The 24430-nt window shown below is 40.2% G+C and overlaps 1 protein-coding gene across 2 annotated transcripts in view; it reads left to right on the top strand.

Annotated features, from left to right (window-relative positions):
- The first annotated feature begins 5198 nt into the window (after positions 1-5198).
- LOC121877917 (T-cell leukemia homeobox protein 3-like) overlaps positions 5199-24430 on the top strand; it is a 117573-nt gene continuing 98341 nt past the window's right edge. For both annotated transcript variants that reach the window (XM_042383875.1, XM_042383874.1), the window contains exon 1: positions 5199-6172. In XM_042383875.1, coding sequence (XP_042239809.1) covers positions 5380-6172 — 793 coding nt within the window. In that variant the 5' untranslated portion in view covers positions 5199-5379. The remainder of the gene's footprint in view (positions 6173-24430) is intronic.

Raw genomic sequence — 24430 nt, 5'->3', positions numbered from 1 at the left:
ATTTTAATCATAATTTTATTTGTTTCATATTTTTTTTCCATTACTTTTTTGGGGGTCAAGTCTTTACTCTTTTCCTCATTTAATCAAGTTATAACTCGATCAGTATTTCTTCTCAAGCTGTTGCTCAAATTCACAATAAAAATCACCATCACGAACCTTTATCTAATCCCGCTTACGAAAGATAAACAGAAGACGAATATTATCAAGTGTGGAGGGAATTTTGAACACATTTGAACAGGGTGGTTGTGTTTTGGCATACAACAGGTGTCCTCTTGTGTTGGGTATCACCTGGTTGGGTAATTACCTTGGCCCAGCGGATGTGGAGGTGAGGGTGGAGAGGTGGAGGTAAGGGAGGAGAGGTAGAGGTGAGGGAGAGGTAAGGAGGGGGGAAGAGGTGGGGGTGAGAGAGGAAAGATGGAGGTGGGGGAAGAAAGGTGGGTATGAAGAAGGAAATAAATGAAGAAGAGGGAGAAAGAGGTTTATGAATGAGGGAAGATGGCGGAGGCGATGAATGTGGAGAGAGTGCAAGAGGTGGTGAATGAGGGAAGCAGAACGGAGAGGATAAAATGAAAGGGGGAGGGAAATGTTGAAAGGAGAGGGAAGGAACAAAGAAGTTAGGGAGGAGATAAATGAAAGGGGAAGGAGAGGAGGGAGGGATGAAGGAGGGAAGGGAAGGAACGTGATGAATGAAAGGGAGGAAGTAGGGGGGGGTGATAAATGAAGAAAGGGGAAGCTGGTTGGTTAATGAGAGAGAGAGAGAGAGAGCCAATCTTGTTTTCTGATCTGAATTTTGTTATTCTTGTAGGGAAAGAGGGAGAGTATGTGGGATTGTGTGGGCTGTATAGGAGGGTGTGGACTGTGTATGGGAAGGTGAGGGGAGAGTGGGATGTGTATAGGGTGTGTGGGGAGGTGAGGGGAGGTGGATGAAGGACGGTGGGGAAGGTGGGTGGAGTAGGTGGGAAGAAGGAGCTGAGTGGGTGGAGGTGAAAGGACGTGTGGGTGTTGGATGGATGGTTTCGGTGGGTGGGTGTGGGTGGGTGGACGCACACGCTCCACCACCCTCTCGTTACATGCTCGGCAGAACACCCTCCTTGTACCTAACGGACCTGTCGACCCTGAGCTAACCTGACACGTGGCATAAACTCACCAATTTATTCGCATTATTTTAAAAAACTAGAATAACGAAATAAAACTAATTCATTCTCTTTATTAGCTAGTTTTACACATGGAATAAACTCCTATGTACTTTGTTTGTAATCTAAAGAAAGAAATAAACTAAAAATCACTATCTTTACTTATTCACCTTATGAGTTACGGGAATAAACTCCAATTTATTTTTTTATCTCAGAAATAAATAAAAAAAAATTATTCCATTAATTTATTTTTTCCAATTTAGCTAAGAAAAAAATATTTAATATCCCAACGAAGAAAAAATCCAATACACAGAAGGAATAAACACCTATTTACTCATACACAAAGAATAAATCCTGTAAGATAAATCACAGTGGGATTTCTATATCAGGATTTATACGGTATTAGATTAATAAATTCATAAATCCTAAATAAATCAAGACACCTAATCCTAGCCACTAATCACTACTCCCACAAGATAAATCCTATATAATCCTATAATAAAAAAAATCCTATAACCCGGTCGACAAAACAAGTGAGAGGGATTATACAGGATTCGTGGAGAAGGTGTCCAGCAAGGCGTTGGGATTGACGGATTACTGAAACCTGAGATGGGATATTTTTTTTTTAATGTCTCTCTCTCCGAGGTGATTATCCCGGGTTACGGCGAATTGGAGAAGGGATTAAGAGAGAGAGTCGAGAAAGCTGGATAAGAGATGGATAAAGGGGAATTAGATATAACGTAAATAGAGATAAACAGTAAACAAACACACACACATACACACACACACACACACACACACACACACACACACACACACGAAGATGCTACAGTCTTAATATTGATAGCAGTTAAAAATCACCATTATCCCAACATTAAAAATTATAGCTTACAATATTTACCTAATCTTAAATAAAAACAAACTTCACTATACTAATTATAAAAAAAATCCATTAATATAATTTTCTAAATATAATATTATACTATATATCTCACCTATAATCGTTAAACACCTTTCTAAGAATATATTATAACTACAATTGATGTATAATTATGATAGGTATATACACACACCTCTTTATATAATTAAGGGACAGTAAAACATGTTATATACCGAGCGGGAAATCCGATGGTGTAATTGTGTTTGTGCTTGGGTAAAAACACCGAGCGGGCGAATATTATTTTGCTTCAGTCCAGAATGCCAAAACATAAGTCGGGTCCCAGAAATTGAAATTAGAGGTGAAATGCATATAGGTTGGGGGGGTGATTGTTAGGTAGGATGGGTAATTGGGGTGAGGTGCAGGAAGGGTAGATGGGGGTGGGGGATATTGAATTTGGTGGTCGTATTCAGTTTTTTTAAGAAAAGAAAAAAGAAAGAAAGAAAGAAACTCTCCTGAAAATATTATAATCATCATCTCACATGGTTAGATTTACCTAAGGTGAAAATCATACAATGTGGGGATTTTTTTTTGAAGGGGGAGGAGGCAGGAAGGGGGTGGGGGGAGGGTGGGGTAATGGGTGGGGGAAGAAGATGTTTAGTAACTGCCTTTAAAGTAGTTATTGTTAGTTAAGATTAGGCTAATAGAACTATGGATTATTATTATTATTATTATTATTATTAGGTAGAGTGAATCTGTCTAGAATTTTTGGCTAGGATTAATTAAAGTTTTTTTAGGGGGTTAGTATTTTTCCCAGGAGAGACAATTTTACCTACAATTAAAAAATAAATCTTGTTTTGTTTCAATTATATCAGATTATATCCCATAGCCTATAATACAGTAAATCTTTTGGCTCTAATGAAACAAGCAAAAGCCCCTGTTATTTTTGGCTATAAAGAAACAAAAGCTTATGTTATTTTTGGATATAAACAAACAAAAGCTTCTGCTATTTTATGGCTATAAACAAACAAAAGCCCCTGTTATTTTGGCTATAAACAAACAAAAGGTCTTGGGTTTCTCTAGAATTTACCCCCCGTGAGAGCCTTTTTCCTCGACGACTAGAAAATCCCTGTAAAAATCTTCTTGCCTTCGATGATGTTTAATTTAAAAAGATTCTTTGTCCCTGCCAAGATTCTGCCCGAAATATGAAATCGCGACTCGAATCCTTCTTCTGAGACGTTTACTTATAACTTCCAGACAAGAGGAGGAGGAGGAGGAGGAAGGAAGAAAGAAGAAAAATAAGAAAAAGAAGGAGGAGGAATAAATATGAACCACAGGAATGGGAATAATGGTATGGTATAGAGACAGAAGATGGATATAAAAATAATTGGAGACGAAGGGTATAAGAAGTAAAGAATAAATAATGAAGAAATTAAGAAGCAATAACAAATTACAAGAATAATAAAAAAAAATATGATGGAAAAACAAAAACAAAAAGTGAAAAAACATGGAATGGCAAAACAGAAGAATAAACGAATAAAAAAATAAATAAAAAGAAAGAATGAAAAAACAAAACAAAAAAATATAGAAAATAATGTAAATAAAATAAGATCTTGACCCTACTCACTAACCTAAAGGTAGAGTCACACACACACACACACACACTATAATAACTCACACTATCGAGCCATCTTTGAGAGGGTAGACGTCCTTACTACATGAAACACACCGAGCGAGATACAGATTATATAATGACGGCTGTGTATGTCTGTCTGTATGTGTGTGTGTGTGTATGTATGTATGCATGTATGTATGTATGTATGTATGTATGTATTCCAAAGTACTCAATAATGCACTATGGGTCTCACAAGTGTATTAATTTAAAACTTGTATATATATATATGTATATATATATACTTTTCCCTCCACTCAAGAAATATTACCAAGGTTAATTTAGGTTAGGTTAGGTTAAGCTTCAGGTGAAATAAGCCAGGGGGGTTAGACGTCAGGTGATCCGCTTCTTACACTGTATTATTTACCTTATCTAATGTAAAAGCTGTACTGTATCGCGGTAGCACTCGGGAGAAACGCTGTAGGCTGACAACTGTGGGGTTCCCAAGGGCATTTCTCTGCCTCGAGGATATTGATGACCACATTGTAACAGTAAATTCAAATAATGTATAAATTATGTAGTAAAACTGTAACACGTCCTAGACTAAACACATCAGCGTGTATATCGTAGCCTGAGTGTCTGTCTGTCTCAAGAGGACAAACACCCTCGTATTTTACCCCAAGCACTGACCACCAGAGGCCCACCACTATACTTTGTTATCAACATTCCTAAGTCAAGACTCCTGTCAAAGTCCCACAGTACGGAGGAAGTTGTCAAGCAAGTAGTAATCGTATTTCCAGCTGTAGTTTGACAGATATCTTTGACATCACATTCAATTACATATCCATTGGCCATAAATTGTCCAGACAGATGCAAAAAAGAAGAGAAAAAAGGAGTGAGAGAGACAGAGAGAGAGAGAGACCGAGAGAGAGAGAGAAAAAAAGAGTTGCCGTGCAGGTTGCAGGGATAGAGTGTTCGCATGCAGAGACTACACCTGCAATGTGTGTCATCAGACGTGATTCATGGAGTCTTTATATTCGGGGACCGACTCCAGTTTCGGAGCCAATTATCAGAAATTAGAACGTTGATTAAGGTGATTCTCCGCTAAGAAAAGAGAAAACAATGGTCATATCAGAGCAAGTTTCATTATTAGAGTCTGTTCCAATATGTTTCGATAATGTCTGTTTAATATTCACATTGGGCTCGCGGAAAACCTCCAAATAACACGTAATTATGGGGCCGGTTATGGGAATTTCAGCCGCTTAATTTGTAGTTGCCAACAAAATTCAGAAGAATTTCAAAATGATTGTCCCTTTAGGTACAAGTAGTCACCCATTTTCATTAAATTACGCTCACTCCTAATATTTTCTCAGCATGGAATGAACTGAATTAATATCTTGATGTAATTTACTCTAATTATAGTTCAGTAGTCCATAACACGCTCGATGGTGGGCGGAGACAGCGGCGAGCCGGCCAATGGGAGCGCGGGGCGGGGCTTAAGGCTCGGCCAATCATCGTTGAGTGAAGGAAAATGGCTCCTGAAAGATGGATTTGATGCATTCCGTGTTTGAGTTTGGCTTGTAGTGAAGGTAAATCTTGTTATGTCGGTTGTGATTTTAATGGTCTCGTAAGCGCGGCTGCATGCCAAGATGGGAGCATGTTGGGAGCCCAAGAGGACATTGGTAATGGAGAATACAGATTAGGCGGAGGTGTGCGGTAGTGGCAGCCTGAGACGAAGACAGCGGCGGCCGACCAGGATGACCGCCATGTCAGCAGAGGACCACGAGGAAATAACCGTTGACGGGGCCTCGAGTCGCGAGACTTCCCCCGCGCCGGGTTCCCCCGCCCGCGCCCGCAGTAGCTCCCCGCTCGACCTCAGCAGGGATGAGGCCCTGCACGCCCGTCACGGGGACGCCCGCAGCCCCAAGGGTCAGCATGGCAGACTATCTTTCAGCATATCTTCGCTGCTGGAGTCGTCGGGGCGCGCGGCAGCGCTGCGACACAGACTACTGGAGGAGGGAAGTGAGTCCGACCGCGAGTGTGAAGGTGGCTACGCCGCCGAGCTGGAGCGCCGTAGCCGCCACAGTGACAGAGACAGTGAACGGTGTGAGAGAGACAGTGAACGCAGTGAGAGGGAGCGTGAGGGGGACGAACGTGAGAGGTTAAGTTGCGCCGGGAGCGAGGCAGAAGGTGACGATGATGACGGCGACACGCGGCCCTTCCAGCCTTTCACCTATACACACATGCCCTTCATGGGCGCCGGCGGCCTCCTGCCGCACTTCAACCTTATGCCGCCCATGAGCGCCGCCGCTGCTGCCGTCGCCGTCGGTCTGGGGTCCCACGCCTCCCTACCGCCGATGTCAGGCCCTGGCAGTGTCATCCGGGTGCCTGCTCACAGGCCCTCAGTAGGGGGAGCTGGTCCAGGCACTGCCCTGGGAGCCATGCTGCCCCACATGGGTGGCGCCCCATTGCCCTGGTTGGCAGGACTCACTCCCCTAGAACGTACAGCCGCCATGGCCCATCATCTGTCAGCTCTGGCGCCCATAACAGGTGAGAAGTTGGTTCAGTTGTGTGTGGCCTTCGTCAGTAGCGTCAGGGTGGTGGTGGAGGGTCGCTGGAGGGGCTGGCCACATTATTATTGACGCCCGACGGCGACCACCTCGTCGGGCGGCCATAAAACCCTCGGGACCTGCCCTCACACCCGCCCTCCACCCTCCTGTTGTTGTTGTTAGTGTTGTTGCTGTTCGTGTGTCTGTAGGAGCCCTGTAGGACCGCCGTCACGAGGCCAAAGTGAACGTCCCCGTCCTGCCAACACCCTCAGAGAGTAATAAGTTCAGGTCGGAAATGAATGTATTTATCGCACAAACGACCGACACTATAATTAGCATACAGAAAGTTGAGAATCATTTTACACTCTTTACTGATGTATTAGTGTAGGAATAACGTTAAAAGTAATTACTTCTATTACGTAAAATTTATGTAAATATTATTTGTCCTATTTATGTAGTGTCGTTTACATAATTTTATATAACAAGACCGAATATATATATATATATATATATATATATATATATATATATATATATATATATATATATATATATATATATATATATATATATATATATATATATATAATGTCATTGCTTTGTGATAGAAAATATAAGAATTTACGATGATAATTATTATAAGTGTAGACCATCATACAACTTGTGTTAGCTAACAATCTACTGATGAATCTGTTGTAGGCGTCACGCTGACGAGTCTGGGGACAACATCAACAAAAACAACGTCTCACAAGATTAAGAATTTACTCCGCTGAATATTTACATTAAGTCATTCTTTATATTCACAAGATATTATTAATGTATTATTAATGTTCTGAAGATCACCATCTCCTCCCTCATGAAAAACTCTCCCTTCATTCATAAACATAACCAACACAACAGTCGTAAATTAGTATGTTATTTCCACCATCAAAACAACGTTAACACACCCACACTCACTCATATTATTCCTCCAGCATTATCATGTAATTTATTGATATATTATGTGTGTGTGTTTGTGTGTGTGTGTGTGTGTGTGTGTGTGTGTGTGTGTGTGTGTGTGTGTGTGTGTGATTTCTTCTTCTTCTTTATCTAAATGTCGCCGTAACTGTGAGTGACATTTATTCATGAGGTTCGTTCCTCTATTCACCTTCCTCACCATTCAAGTCTCCATCACACTGTCTGTCTGTCTGTCTGTTTCATCATCATCATCATCAACATCATCATCATCATCATCATCATCATCATCATTCCTTTGATATTTTTGATGACAGGAGAATTGGTCTCTTAACAATGCAATATGCAAATTAAGTAATATAAACACAGTACATTATATACCTGGCCTATCTATATATCATCATTGTCTATATTATGAAGTTACGTTATCATTATATTTTAACTCATTATATAACAAGCATCATCATCTCAGTCGATATATTTTTTACATTATACTCTACAACCACAACTACTACCCACAACTCCGTCTCTACAACCACAACTACTACCCACAACCCATCTCTACAACCACAACTACTACCCACAACTCCATCTCTACAACCACACTTATACCACTGACACCCACAACCACAACTACCACAAACATTTCAATAAACCACAATTCTCCACACAACAAGTATCACATATCTACAACTATTATCCTACCTTCATAACCGATCCTGAAGCATATTAATTATTTCTGATATTACAACCAACACTACAACAACCAGCATAAGACAACAACCACCATTTACAACACTACTAACACCATAACTAGTATTCTATAACAGTACAACTATCATCTACCACTATAACCACTATTGTAATATACCGTAACCACAATTCTAGCATCATAACAACCAGTAATGCGCTACCACCACTACTTTAGCACCACAGCAATTATACTATCACCATAACCACAATTTTAGCATCACAACCACAATTCTAACACTTTAACCACCATTATAGCACTAACACAATTTTAACACTATAACCATCACTCTTACAACACAACTACCACCGTCACAATGATCATTCTCGTCCTACCACTATAACTACCACTACTCTATAACAATCCCCCCAAAAGTAACAACCATACCGCCATAACCACAATATCTACAACCATACAACCACGAGATAAATTATACACTGATCATAGGCCTATAATATCAGTCTTATACCAGCCATACTAAAATATACAACACCAAGCCACACCATATAACCACTGTACCATACTAACTACACCACACCAAACCACACCATAATATACAAGAAAACACCAGACCATACCACACCATATCGTACCATACCGAACCAGACCATATCACATCAAACCACACCATACCACACCACACTCAAACCATACCACGTAATACCACCCCAAACATGAACTATAAACACCAGGAAAAAACAACAACAATAGATTTTAACTCTGGTCTATAAACTTCAAAACACGATCGACTTGACACACGATCCAATCCTCCTGGAGCGCGGTACTGAGTGTTGGATGTAATGTATGGAGAGGAGGGGAAGAGGGAGTGGGGATCGAAGCCTATGATAGGGGAGTATGGAAGGCAGGGAGGAGAGGGAGGGGAGGAAGAGGGGATCGAAGCCTATGACAGGGTAGGATCCAATTCCCCATATCATGAGGATCCCAAATTAGATTACATGAAAAGCCCAAAGTGATTACCGTACCATATTGTTTGTATAAGGTCGAGGAATAAGTTTATGACCGCTGTGACAAAGGGATCCAATGCTTTATAATACGCGCTCACACACACACACAAAGGATCCAATATCACAGTAAAGTGGATACAAGTTACTTATATAAGGATCCGGGATGGTATTTAGACGTAATAGAAACGATAAGTAACAATAAAAGTTATATATAAGTGAAGAATATGAAATTAATTCCTACTGTAATGAGAATTAATTAATCTACCTTCAAGAACGGCTCACCCTCCTCCCTCCCTATCAGAGAAGTATACGAATAATTTATGTTAATTTTTTCCCTTCAATTATATTTTGTTTCATTGAGTTAAGCGATTTTTTTTTATTCAATTTAAATTTAGTCGATTATTTATGATACGTGGGATTATTTTTATTTATTTTTATTCTTTGTTTATGTCTGTATGAATGAGTGTCTGGGTTGTCTGGTGAATTATGGAGATCTGTCTGTCTGTCTGTCTGTCATTTCTCGGTCAGTCTGCCTCACCTTACCCTACGGTGATTGGTTTCCCTTAGGGTCTCTAACCCGCTTCTCCCAACGGAAACCGGCCTACCTTCCCTTGGGGTTCTGGCCTGCTTAAGAGACCGGCCTACCTTCCCTTGGGGTTCTGGCCTGCTTAAGAGACCGGCCTACCTTCCCTTGGGGTTCTGGCCTGTTTAACGGAGTGCAGGCCAGCCTACCTTTACTAGAGGTTTTGACAGCCTGCTTATATACCCCGGGGAACTAACACTGCCTATTTGGCCTGGAGGTGGCGGCCAGCTTACCCCCAGAGAGTAAGACCTGCCTCTTGAACGCGGCCTACCATCTCTGGGGATTCTGCTGTACCTTCCTTATAAAGTTAGGCGTCTCTGGTATAGGTGCGAGATAGATGGAATTTGAGGGAGGGAACTGGAGGGAGGGTGGAATTGGAGGGAGGAAGGGTGGAGAGGGAGGGAAGGAGGGAGGGTGGAGATGGAGGGAAGAAGGGTGGAGATGGTTGGAGGGAGGGTGGAGAAAAAGAGAGGGTGGAGATGGAGGGAGGGTGGAGATGGAGGGAGGGTGGAGACGATCAAACATTCGATCACAAAAAAGGTAGACCGCTAATACCTGTCAGTGTCTATTAAGTTCCGCTGAGACAGAAACGGACACCATAGACGGTATACACAACCACCCACACCAGGGCCGGTACATGACCACCCACACCAGGGCCGGTACATGACCACCCACACCAGGGCCGGTACATGACCACCCACTTCAGGGCCGGTACATGACCACCCACACCAGGGCCGGTACATGACCACCCACACCAGGGCCGATACATGACCACCCACACCAGGGCCGGTACATGACCACCCACACCAGGGCCGGTAGTCCTTCATGGCGGGTGGGCGGTGTCTGGTGGCATTTTAGAACCAATCATTTTAGAAGCCAAATATAAATTAGAATAAACCTTACCTGTGTACCTGTCCAGGGAAGGTCAGGTGTCTCTAAGAGGTTATCTACGTGGGAGATATTTCCTACCTGTTGTGACTATTTAGAAATGTTGTATGAGAACATAATTATATAAACTAAATCAAACTGCAGCTGACGAATAATGACTGAATCTAATTATATTCGGTAATAATATTAATATTATTATTATTATTATTACCATATTTTTTATTGTAATCATCATTGTTATAATTAAAAGAATGAGTAATAATGAAATAAATAGTTGTTATTATTACAATTATTATTATTATTATTATTATTATTATTATTATTATTATTATTATTTTATGATAATGATGATAATAATAAAAATAATCGTAATAATATTATCATTGCCGAAAATAATTAGATTCAGTCATTGTTATTTTCATAATAAGGAATATTATCGTTAATATAAAGAGTATATTATAAATGAAATTCTGTCTGTACGTATACTGCTAAATATTATCATTATTATTATTATTTATGTCATTATTATTATTACTAATATCAATCGTCACCTTCTGTAAACCAAGTCAAATAAGAACCCTCAACCTGATCTAGAAATTACAGTTTCCAAGAACGACGAAAGACAATATAACTAAATAACGAAAATACTATTACGGGCCGATAAGGTAATATTAATAGGTCTTGATGGTCCGCCAAACAGGTGATTTAAGACTCAAGTGAGGAGGGTGAGGGAAGGTGACGGCGGTGACGGAGGGTGACGGCTGTGACGGAGGGTGACGGCGTCTGGTTCATGTGACTGTCCAGACTTGGGTGTGTGTCTTAGGGTGTGTGTCCTAGGGTGTGTGTCCTAGGGTGTGTGTCCTAGGGTGTGCGTCCTAGGGTGTGTGTCCTAGGGTGTGTGTCTTAGGGTGTGCGTCCTAGGGTGTTCAGGCTAGGGTGTGAGTTCCCCCTATAGCCTACACGGGCCTATATACCCTATCCTACCTCCCTATAGAGTGTGCGTTCTCCCTAGTGTACAGGCGCCTATTTCCACTAACCTATCTGCCTATAGGGTGTCTAAGACTATAGGGTGATGGTCCTCCCTAGCATTATTACTATTATTATTATTATTAGTATTATTATTATTATTATTACAGAAAACTTAACATTACTATACAATAACCATTTTGGGGACGACGTCTTGTCTCAACGCCAAGTTACATAGAGAGTGAGTGAGTGATTGAGTGAGTGAGTGAGTGATTGAGTGAGTGAGTGAGTGAGTGATTAACTGACAGACTGAATGAGTGAAGGAGCGAATTAGTAAGTAAATTAGCGAATGGTGGAGTAATTTAGCGGATGGGAGAGTGAGCTAGCGAATAGGTGAGTAAGATAGCGAATGAGTGAGTTAGCCAACGAATGGGTGAGTGAGCAAGTGAGTTACCTGAAACACGTCATAAACTGTGCACCACGTGGGACAATATTTACGAGCGCTGACTCTTTTAATGACAGTCATCATGAACGCAGCGAGTTTTTTTTATTTATTGTTTTTCGTGGAATTTTGAACGGTATATAATTATCATCATTGTTATTGTGGTTATTATTATTACTATTATTATTATTATTATTATTATTATTATTATTATTATTATTATTATTGCCAATGTTCCTACACCAGTCACACTAGATGCCAACTCTCACCCACCCCCCTCCCCTGTACATTAACCCCCAATCCTCGCCTCCAACACCCCCACACCCTCTCCAACACCCCCTCTAAAATACACCACCACACCCCCCCACCCTCATATCCTCCTCCACTCCCACACCTTCTACCCCTCCACACACACACACCACCACCACCAACACAACCACACACACACCATCACCACACACCTACCACTCCTCACGTGTCACAGCACCACAAACATCACTACCACAATTTAGAGTTCCAATATCAATTACCACCACAAAGTACATTAGGAGCCGCTGTTGTCTCGGTTGAGTAATGGCGTCCGCTAAGTATTTTTGTCTCATACATAAAACAATTTTATATTGAGTCATGACGCGACGATATTTTATATATTTAACTCTTGGAGAACAACAATTTAACTCTCATGGGACGTTAGTTTCAGATCCTTCAGTGAAAATGGTTCCTAGAGGATAAGGATTATTTAGAGGCGGTGCGGATATAGTATAATGGAGACGAAACCCCTTTTTCTTCGGATCACAAGGAGTCAAACCAACGACCAGGAGGACAGGAGGCGAGCTATGTGTCCACTCAGCCGCTGCACCCCCTTCAGGAACTGGCTATAAATCTCACTCAGCCGGGGTTCTCGAGTACAGCGTCTGTTATTACAGTGTAGTGTGTTAATAAGTGCCGGAGTATATTTTACGTTACCGGGACGTGATAACGTTCACACTGACGGAGTAATGATCCACGTAATTAAGAAAATGCTGATGTCAACAGTAAGAATGATTAATGAGTAAATATAGCCTACGTATATGAACTTAACCAAACCTTATTAACGCAACGAAAAATAACAAAAACGTAACATATTTTAACTAAAAGTAACGTAATGCAAAATCTTCCCTCTCAGCTGCGTCTATACTTGACTGCGCAATAGTCAATAAAATGCTGCTTACTATTAATTTTTCCAGCCGGTGAAATGTTTCTTAAATATCAGATAAACTTCATAAACAACGCACCTTGTTAATTATCCCTAACCTAACCTAACCTAACCTTAACCTAACCTAACCCTAACCTTAACCTTAACCTTAACCTAACCTAACCTAACCTTAACTTAACCCAACCCAACCTAACCTAACCTACCCTAACCTTAACCTAACCTTCACCTAACCAAACCTAACCTAACCTAACCAAACCTAACCTTTAAATTTAGTCTCGTGTTATTTATCTCTCTTTTCGCTATACAACATTTGATCCCTTGAACATCATAAACATAACACGCCCACACCTGATAACATTCACACCTGATAACATTCACATCTGCTAACATCCACACCTGCTAACACCTGCTAACACCCACACCTGTCAACATCCACACCCGCTAACACCCACACCTGCTTACATCCACACCTGCTAACACCCACACCTGCTTACATCCACACCTAACACCCACACCTGCTAACACCAACACCTGAAACATCCCCCATTACACACTTACAACACCCACACCTGTTAACATCCACACCTGCTAACACCCACACCTGCTAACACCCACACAACACTGACAACATCCCCCATTACACACTTACAACACCCACACCTGTTAACATCCACACCTGCTAACCCACACCTGCTAACACCCACACCTGCTTACATCCACACCTAACACCCACACCTGACATCCCCCATCACACACTTACAACACCCACACCTGCAACATCCACACATCTGATTTGTCCATACCTGTAAGTGTGTGTGTGTGTGTGTGTGTGTGTGTATTGTGTGTGTGTGTGTGTTGTGTTGTGTGTGTGTGTGTGTGTGTGTGTGTGTGTGGCAATGAGTGTCATGACCACACCCACACCTGCAGCCAATCACGTATACCCACCTGTCGAAATCCCTTGTATCACCGCCTTCCACCCCCCTCTCCCCCTACCCCCTTTCCCTCCCCTCCCCCTCTACCCCTTTACCCTCCTCCCTCCTTCCTCCTTCCTTTCCTCCTCCTCTACTCCCTCCCTCCCTCTTCGGGTACTCGTCGTTTTATCGTCAATTATTCGTCCTTCTCATCGTCAGCTCGTCATCGTCCCACACTTCAGACGAATAATAGTGGAGGAAGAATAAGAAGAAGACGATGAAAGATAAGAAGAAAAAGGAAAATAGAAGAAGAAAATTGAAATAAAAGAAAACAATAATAAACAAAAGAAATTTGAAATATGAAACAAATGAAAAGAAAAAAAACGCGATTATAGAGAAGAAAAACACCCTAGAAAACTTAGTTAAAAAAGACTCAAATAAGACAAGAACGCGAACGTATAGGTACAAAAAAACCCACCAAATAAAGGTTAAAAAAAAACACAGGTAAAAATCACACAAACAAACAGGTGATAAAACAAACAATAAATAAAAACACCAAAAGGTTAAAATAAAAACATTAATAAAACAAAATACAAAAACGCCCAAAATAAAAAAAATACAATATTCAATTTATAAACTCAAACATACGCAAAAAAAAAAATAAAACAAAATAAATATACAACTGATACACAACAGAACGCTGAAGCTGAGAATAATGGAAACTTAATCTATCATTCAAAGGTTTTATTGATGGTTATACCTAGAGAATATATTACGTTACTGTCTGATATAACAAGAGTATACTGTATAACCAACAGTATTCTGAGTGAGTGGTAAGAGATATACTCACAATAGTATACAGTATACACACACGTGTGAAACACCTGACATACACACACAAAATATATCAGATATAACACATAAATGATATACAGTATATACCAAAAACATAAATATATCACATAATTAATATATAACCAAAAGAGTAGGGACGATAATTGACAGACAGACAGACAAGAGGTGTTTACTATGTTGTATATACCCGCGGCAGTACGTCTTACAGCGAGGGTTAAAAAAGAAAAAGAATTTGGTCTCATCGATAAATCTATTCCAATTGTTGCGTTCACTCTGGGAGCTCTCTCTACCACGCACACACACACACACACACACGCACACAGACACACACAGGCTACTCTCCTCACTCTCCCTTATCTGCCTACCCTCTCTCTATCCCCCCACCAATACTTACCTATCCTCTCTGTCCACTCATATACCCTCATCTATTCCCTCACTAATTCTCTCTTCTTCTCTCTCATCTCCCCTTCTCTGTCTTACCTCTTGCGTGTGTCTGTGTGAGAGAGAGAGTGAGAGGAAGAATTGGAAGGAGGAAGGAAGGTAGAGAGGAGAAAGAACGAGAGAGAAAGAGAGATGAAAAGGAAAGAACGGCAAAAAGTGAGGAAGATGAGGAAATGGAGAAGAAAGGGGCGAAACGGGAATGGGTAGAGGGGGAAAGGGAGGGGAGAGTAGAAGGAAGGGAAGGGATGGGAAAGAGATCTAGTATATGAATCCCTCACTCTCCCATTTATTTTACCAGAGAGGGAAGGGAGGGGGAGGTAGAGGGAGAGAGGGTGAAGGAAGGAGGAGAATGGAAAACGAAAGAGCGATAAGAAAGGGAAAGGAAAATAAGGAAATGGAGGAGGGTTGTAGTAGTAGGAGTAGTAGTAGTAGTAGTAGTAGTAGTAGTAGTAGTAGTAGTAGACACACTCACCACTTTACCAATGATTCAAGAAAGACGAATTTACCCTGCGCACACACACACACACACACACACATACACACACACACACACCCCTCCTCTCTCTATCTATCTCTGATGTGTGGCTGCAACAGGGGATAGAGATGAGAGATAGATCAATTGGATAGGTGGATAGGGTGTATTATGTCCCACTTCCCTATTCCCTTACCGTCCTTTGATAGGAGAATAAGTAATAAAGATTAAAATCCATAAACTAACCCCTATCCATTTTCTCTATCCTTACCGTCTAGGGGGATGGATATGTGGATAGGTTATGGGGAGGAGAGGGTGGGATATTGAACCATCCTTCCCATCTCTTTATCCATCCAGGGCCCTCACCTCGTCCCTCCTACCCTACGAAGCCCTACCTCTGCTCAGGGCTCCTTCCCTTGGGTCATATCTTTGTCATGAACTGACAGTCCTATACGCTGCCCTTTTCACCCCTCTACACTGCTCTCACACAGACAGACAGACACATATACATTTACTCACGCATACTCTTACATACATACATACATACATACATACATACATACATACATACATACATGCATACACACATACATACATTTCACTACTATGACTACAGTTTTTCTCATAATCTGTTTTTTATTTTATTCCTCAATATTATTTTTTTTTCTTTCGGTATATTTTTTTTAGTCCTGTTCCACTTTTGTATGGAATGGAGTGTTCTAAGAAGGAATGGGGAAATAACAAATGGGAAATAATGCAATGTGTAGATAGAAGAAAGTGAGAAGAAGGGTAAGGAAAGTAGGTAGGAATAAATAGAAATGATAAAGAAAGGGAGAGTGATGAAAGGTGTAGACAGTGACAAGAAAATGCTAAGATAATACACAAGAAAGTATACACACCTGTACTTTTTCATAGCCACAACTAACTATACACATCCACAATATACACAGTGAAACAGTGAATCACAATAGCCACACTTATTCACAACACTTACTAATAATACACCGTGTATATACATATACAGTATATACCAAGCTTAAAAGTATATACTCAACATACACAGTATACTAAGTGAATAATAACACGCTAATATATACCAACCTGAACCGTAATACTCAAATTTGCAAAGTATACACCGTGTTTACCAAGCTGAATCATACACTGTAACTCAAATTACACGCAAAATATACACTACGACTCCAAACATACACACATATATACACAAGGCTTAATAATAATACACAGTTGGTATTTTTTTTCACTTCTTCTCTTCCCTGGTATTCTGCTGGGGGTGGTGAGGGGGGGTGGAAGGGTGGGGGTGAGGTCGTTAGTATAAACATATTTTACATCTTCCTGAAATATATTTGATGTGTTGTGAAATATATCCCAAGTTTTTCAATTCTTTCATAAAATTGTGTAAAATACGACTGAATTTTTTGAAACTCTTAAGTTGTTTTACAAGGTATTTTTTATGTTTTCGAAAATACCAAAAGTTTTCTAAAAAATATTCATAGTTGTAACATTTCAAAAGTTTTCTCGAATCCCTTAAATTTCCTCAAACTCCCACAAGCTTAACTATGTGTGATTTGCAAACTACCCAATTACTATTAATATGGCAATGTGTCAGGTTTATGTAGTTGCTAATTTTAAAGCTTTTTCTGCAGCTATTATCGCTATTATTATTATTATTATTATTATTATTATTATTATTATTATTATTGGGTCACTTTACATCCCAGCTTAATAATAAATCAATTCCTAAAATCCCTAAATTCTTCCCTTTAAACGACTCTCTCCCTCATATCTCCCTAACACACATCACGCCCCTAAACATTTTCCCACAGAGGTACTTTTTCCCCTAAGACTTTATGACAAGAAATGTGTTTTAGCTTTTATTTTACATTTAACTTTTGGCTTTTGTTGTTAGCTTTTGTTGCCTGGTATTTATAATTTACAGTCTTTGTTGTTTGGTATTTATGGTCAATTGTATTTCGATTTGGGAAATTCTTCTTCAAAACTTAATTCCCTGACATAACCTACCAAACTGCAGGCATTTGTCCTCTATGGCATTTTCCCCTACACAGAATTATATTTATTCCTACACTTGGCATTTTATCTCTAGAATTTACCCTTAATTTTTTTTTTTACAACTGGCTGGTATTTTTAACTCACATAATTAACCAAAATTAAATTCCTAGCATTTATCAATTCACCCCAATGCATAATTCCCTACAGTGATCTTCCCTTTTCCCTTGTCTTCCCTAAATAAAACTGTCCCCATCTCCCTTACCCTTCCACACCCCTCAGAAAAAAAATTCCCTAGCATCCTTCCTCTCTTTCCCCCCTACCTTCCCTTAGTAAAATTCCCTAGCATTGTTTCCCTTTCCCCCCACTACCTGCAGCCCTCCGTGGGGAATTTTCTCTCGTGTGTGTGTGTGTGTGTGTGTGTGTGTGTGTGTGTGTGTGTGTGTGTGTACGTTTAACAGCATCGCCCACCAACATTATTTTTCCCTGAACAATCCCAACTGGTATTTTTTCCCCCTAACTCCTTTGAGAATTTTCCTCAAGAACTTTTTAACTATCGTGGGTCTTGTTGCACCTGTGGGATGGATGGATGGATAGATGGATGGATAGATGGATGGATGGATAGATGGATGGATGAAGAGCGAGAGGAATTGTTTCACATGGGTATACCGACATACAGACAAATACACAGGACTAAATAATAACAATAATTACAATACATTTCATCTTTTTTTCGTTAACTCATATTGGTTTGTTTTATAAAGATCATTCTTAGTTAATTATTAGACAAACAAACTGATTAACATACCAAGTACCTAATTAAACAAATCGTAGGTTAGGTTAGGTTATGATAAGTTAGAAACACACACACACACACACACACACACACACACACAAGAGCCTGAGAAATAAACGCCACCCGAATACAAACTGATCCACCTAAAAATTGTTTCTACTTGGTATTAATAATTTAGTTAAGTTCTCCTTGCCACCCTCTTCCCCCCCCCCTCCCCTTTCTCCCCCTCACCACCTCCTCGTTCTCCCCCCTCTACCCCCTCCCCCCTCTACCCCCTCTCCCCTCACCTCCTCCTCTTACACTGTTTTAACTCGATAAACAATTTATTTGATCTTAATGCCCCTCACTCCCCTCCCCCCCCCCATATCACGTGTTTCCTTTACCTCTTCCTTCTTTCCGCCTTTTTGTCTTAATTCTTTTTATCTCTTGTCTCTTCCGTCCTTCTTCCTTCTCCTTCTCTTCTCTATCTCTGTCTTTCCTATTCTCACTATTTCCCTTTACTCCTCTGTCATTTCCTCTCCGTCTGTCTCTCCCCTTTTTTTTTTCCTACATTCCTCTTCTTTATGTCTCTCTTTCCTTCCCTCCTCTCATCCTCTCCCCGTAACCTCCACCTTCCTCATCCCTCCCCCTTGATTTCCGTCTCCCATTGTCCCTCTCCTACCTTCCCTTCCCTCTGGCACTCCCCCATCTCACACCTTTCACCCTGTCCTTTCCCACCATCCAATCTCCCCCACTCCACACCTCTCCCCCCTCCCACACCTCTCCCTCCTCCCCCTCCCTCTCCCCCCCTCCCCACCTCTCCCCCTCCCTCTCCCCCCCTCCACCTCTCCCCACTCCCCCTCCCCCTCCCACCTCCCCCTCCACCTCCCCCCTCCCCCTCTCTCCCCTCCCACTCTCCCCACTCCACACCTCTCACCCCACTCATAACACATTTTAAGGCCAGGTTCAACCCTCTATCAATGTTTCTCAAGTCTACCGCCGCTCCCTGGCCCTGGTGAGCCCCTTCAATATTTCTATAGTGGGGGAACCAACCATCGTTCACAAAATATAAGGGTGTGATATGCCATCTTTCCTCTCTCTCTCCATCCCTTCCCTTCCATCCCACCCCTTCCCTTTCCACTCCTCGTCTCCCATCCCCTTCCCTTCTCCTCTCCTATCCTTCCCTTCTCCTCTTCTATCCTTCTCTTCTCCTCATCTCCCATCCCTTCCCCTTATCATCTCGTCTCCCCTCCCTTCCCTTCCCCTTTCCTTCCTTCCCCTTTCCCTCTTCATCTCCTGTTCTCCCCCTTCCTCTTCTTCTCCTCCTCTCCCCTTCTCTCTTCTCCCCCTTTCTCTTTCCTTGTGTTCCCCTTTCCATTCCTTTTCATCTTTCACTGTTTTTCTGCTTCATTTCTTTCCCTGTGTTTACCCTTTCTTATCCTTCTTCATTTCCTTTCTTTCTGTTCCTTCTTTCCCTCCTTATATCTTCTCTTTATCCGACACCTTTCCTTTCTTTCCTTTCTCCACACCTGCCATTATATATCCTCTTCCCCCCTTCATCCTTTCCTCCTTCCTTCCCGTCACCCTTCCTTCCACCCCATCTCACCTCTTTCCCTCCTCCTTTCCCAGCTCCCCCTCCTTCCTCCTATACTCATCATAGTTCCCTCCTTCCATCCATTTCTTTCTGTCCCCATCCCATTCCTCATCCTCTCCATCTACCTTCTTTTCCTCCTCTCCATACCCCCTTCACACCCTCCCACTACCCCTCCTTCCCTTCCCACCTCCCTCCACCCCTCCTTCCCTTCCCACCTCACCTCACCCTACCCCCCTCTCCCCCTCTCTCAACAAGTCATTCAAGGAAGCGAGTTTTGCTTACCTCAGTTCTCTCGTCATTTTCTTCTATTAACCCTCATTACCTTTTATCACACTTTATCACTATGTTCTTCCTACCATCTCACTCCAATGTCATTCTATTCTCGGCATTCTGATGTTAGGTATTACCCGCTATACTCGCCCGTCATTCTTCTAAACATAAAAGACCATTCACCAACTGTTTGACAATATCATTCTTACTTTAATATTCTTCTAATACTATCATCCGCTATTCTCAATATATATCATTCTCCTTGCAGTGTTTGTATTGTCTTAACATCTTTTTTCCGTGGATATCATTCTATCACGTGATGCAAAATAGTTAAATCTTGCTGTTTTCAAGTTTATTATCTTGAAACAAAGGTAAATTATCGTTAAACAAAGGTAAATTAGCCTAAAACTAAAGTAAATTATCGTAGAACAGCGGAAATTATAATAAAACAAGGAAAATTATCTTAAAACAGCGGAAATTATCATAAAACAACGTAAATTATTTTAAAACAGCGGAAATTATCTTAAAACAACGGAAATTATCATATACCAACGGAAATTATCATAAAACATCGGAAATTACCTTAAAACAACGGAAATTATCATATAACAACGGAAATTATCATAAAACAACGGAATTATCATATGAAATTATTTTAAAACAACGGAAATTATCATATACCAACGGAAATTATCATAAAACAACGGAAATTATCATAAAACAACGGGAATTATCACAAAACAACTGAAATTATGAAAAACAACGGAAATTATCATATACCAACGGAAATTATCATATACCAACGGAAATTATCATAAAACAACGGGAATTATCATAAAACAACGGGAATTATCACAAAACAACTGAAATTATTTTAAAACAACGTAAATTATCTTAAAACAACGTAAATTATCCCCAAAACAATTAAATTAAGTATTTTTTTCTACCCATAGATGGTGTTGTAGTTGATTCATTTGGATTTGGTAGTGTCGAAAAGAGGCGCTTAGGAACTTTCGATCGATACTTTATTATTATTATTTACTGTTCCCATTAATCTGTACATTACTATTTACTGTTCCTATTAATCTCTATTCTTAAAAAAAATAGGATCCCTCGCGCATAAAACACCTCATCAGTCAGGTCAAGTGAGGTAAAAGCTTGATTAAATTACACTCTGACATAATTATGGTCTTTGGTGTGACTTGAAATACTTTAAAACAATAAAAAAAAAAAATACTGAGTTTATCTTATTGTAGAAATTTGTTCTTGTTTAGGAATTGTTATCTAAATGGATGTGATTGTTTTAAGATAACTTACTTGTGATTTTAGATAATTTACGTTGTTTTGGTAAATACTCGTTTTTACAGTGTATTGAGTTGCGTAGATACACTTTCTTCTCAAATATATTTCCTTGTGGTGTAAAATAAACAGCGTGAAGATACTTAATAACAATGGCAGCTGAAGGAAATAAATTGAAGTAAACATTAAAAGAAAAAATTCAGTTACGTTGATATTTATAGAAAAGATTTAGAAGAAATTAAGAAAACATCTGCCTGGTGGAAGAAACTGTCGGCTATAATATTTTAGAAGATAAATGAACTGTATTTATTAAGAGATTGTCCTGCCATGTGGGATGATGATGACTATTGTATTGTATTGTAAGAAAGAAAGAAAGAAAGAAAGAAAGGAAAGTCATATTAAAAGAAGAAAACAGATCAGATTACTTTCAAATTACTTTCCAAATCACTAAAAATTCCTCTAAAGTAAATGAACCAAAACATAAAAAATACTAAAGAAGAAAGAAAATAACATACGACATTGATAAAGCAACACAGGGAGCAGCGATAAGAGGATAACAACGTGTATTTCTCATGTTTTATACAGTGGGAAAAATTATACAAAAATTTCGTGTTATAATTTCGTTTTAGTTCAGAATGAAGACAAAGCCGTGGTGATCACTAGGATGATAAGAGCCGTTCATTCTATTACCACTAGGATGATAAAAAGCCGTTCATTCTATTACCACTAGGATGATAAGAGCCGTTCATTCTATTACCACTAGGATGATAAGAGCCGTTCATTCTATTGCCACTAGGATGATAAGAGCCGTTCATTCTATTACCACTAGGATAAGAGCCGTTCATTCTATTGCCACTAGGATGATAAAAGCCGTTCATTCTATTACCACTATGATGATAAGAGCCGTTCATTCTATTGCCACTAGGATGATAAGAGCCGTTCATTCTATTACCACTAGGATGATAAGAGCCGTTCATTCTATTACCACTAGGATGATAAGAGCCGTTCATTCTATTGCCACTAGGATGATAAAAGCCGTTCATTCTATTACCACTAAGATGATAAAAGCCGTTCATTCTATTACCACTAGGATGATAAGAGCCGTTCATTCTATTACCACTAGGATGATAAAAGCCGTTCATTCTAATACCACTAGCATGTTAAAAGCCGTTCATTCTATTACCACTAGGATGATAAAAGCCGTTCATTCTATTACCACTAGGATGATAAAAGCCGTTCATTCTAATACCACTAGCATGTTAAAAGCCGTTCATTCTATTACCATTAGCATGATAAAATCCGTTCATTCTATTACCTTGTTATGTTTCTAGTGTAATTATTAATACTTGATATTTGTTCTCCACTGTAAGATAGAACATTTTATTGAACACCCAAATACATTATAATAACAGCCAAGAACAAAGACTTTTCGAACGGGGATTTAAGACTTTTTCGTCGTATCAAAGCACCACTTAGCCAACGGTGGGGGGTATAAAGACTTGATAAACGTAAAAGACTATCGACTTTGAAACACCAAACTGCATTAAAACAACAATAAAAACAATATCAACAAAAACAACAACAATATCAACAAAAACAACAAGACCATCACCAACAACAACAATAACACCACCAAAAACAATACTAATAACAACAACAACAATTCCACCAAAAACAACAATACCAACAATCTATTCAATAATTATACAGACTACACTCAGCCTCTACAACTATCTCCTAGCCCCTCGAGTAGTCTTAGTACACCTCCCTCCTCTTTCCTTAATAACACACAGGTATTACAGGTGAGTATCTACACCTCTTTCTCCTACAGTGTGTCTAGTTCCTCCTCTCAACTCGCCAGCAGGTGTGTGTGTGTGTGTGTGTCACTCTCCCTCTCCCTCTCCCTCTCCCTCCCACTCACCGGAAAAAAACAAATAGTGTCATATTCACGGGGAAAAAAAGTGGGAGTCCAGTATCGGAGTGGTGACTCTCTCTCTCTCTCTCTCTCTCTCTCTATCTCTCTCTCTCTCTCTCTCTCGGTATTATCATCTACTCATTTTTCCAACAAAGACGAAAAAAAAAAAATCACTTCAATTTTCTTATATATTTCCACAATCTGTCTCTTAAGTTATATAGGGTGTCGCAGAAAAGTGTCCCTGAGCCCTCCTTCCCTCCCTACCTGCTTCCCTGCCTCGAACTCACAGTGTCTCAGGGATCAGGGAGGGAAAGAAGCAGAGAGAGGAAGACAAGGGGCAGGCAGGGAGAAGCCAGGGAGGGGAGAGGGGAACATTTTTCTGACACACTTAATATACTGTATATAAAAGTACATCCGTGTTATTTAAATTCATTTCTTAATATTATTGTCAATTCTTACAATTTTCTTTCCTGATCTGATAAATATGTCACCGAAAATCTTAGTCATTTTATTTCGGAAATCCATAATATTACCTGTGGTCTTTGTGTCTCATGGTGAAGCTTCAAGTTTATGGTGTTTTAGTGTCATTTTCACCATCATTCTCACTATCATCATCATCATTATCATTATTATCTTTATTGACGTCTCTTTATATTCATTTAATTTTGGAAGTATTTCGTCATGTGATTGAGAGGTCTTTGTGTCTGTCTACCTCCATCACCACTACTACCACAATCATCATCATCCCACCACCACAATTACCACTACCACCACCACCACCATTATCCCACCTGTACCACCCCTCCCCCCTCACCATCACCATCACCACACTGACGAACAACATAACTATACTGCTGCTGGTATCCCCTGTCATATTTTTCCCAGGATGACGACCGCTGACCTACATTAACAGCCAAGGAAAATGAGCCACTGTTCGTCATAGGAATCAAATCCAATT

The sequence above is a fragment of the Homarus americanus genome, unplaced genomic scaffold, assembly GCF_018991925.1.
Source record: "Homarus americanus isolate GMGI-L3 unplaced genomic scaffold, GMGI_Hamer_2.0 scaffold42391, whole genome shotgun sequence".
Classification (NCBI taxonomy): Eukaryota; Metazoa; Arthropoda; class Malacostraca; order Decapoda; family Nephropidae; genus Homarus; species Homarus americanus.
Note: the sequence above shows the minus strand (reverse complement) of the source record. Positions and strands in the feature narration are given on the sequence as shown.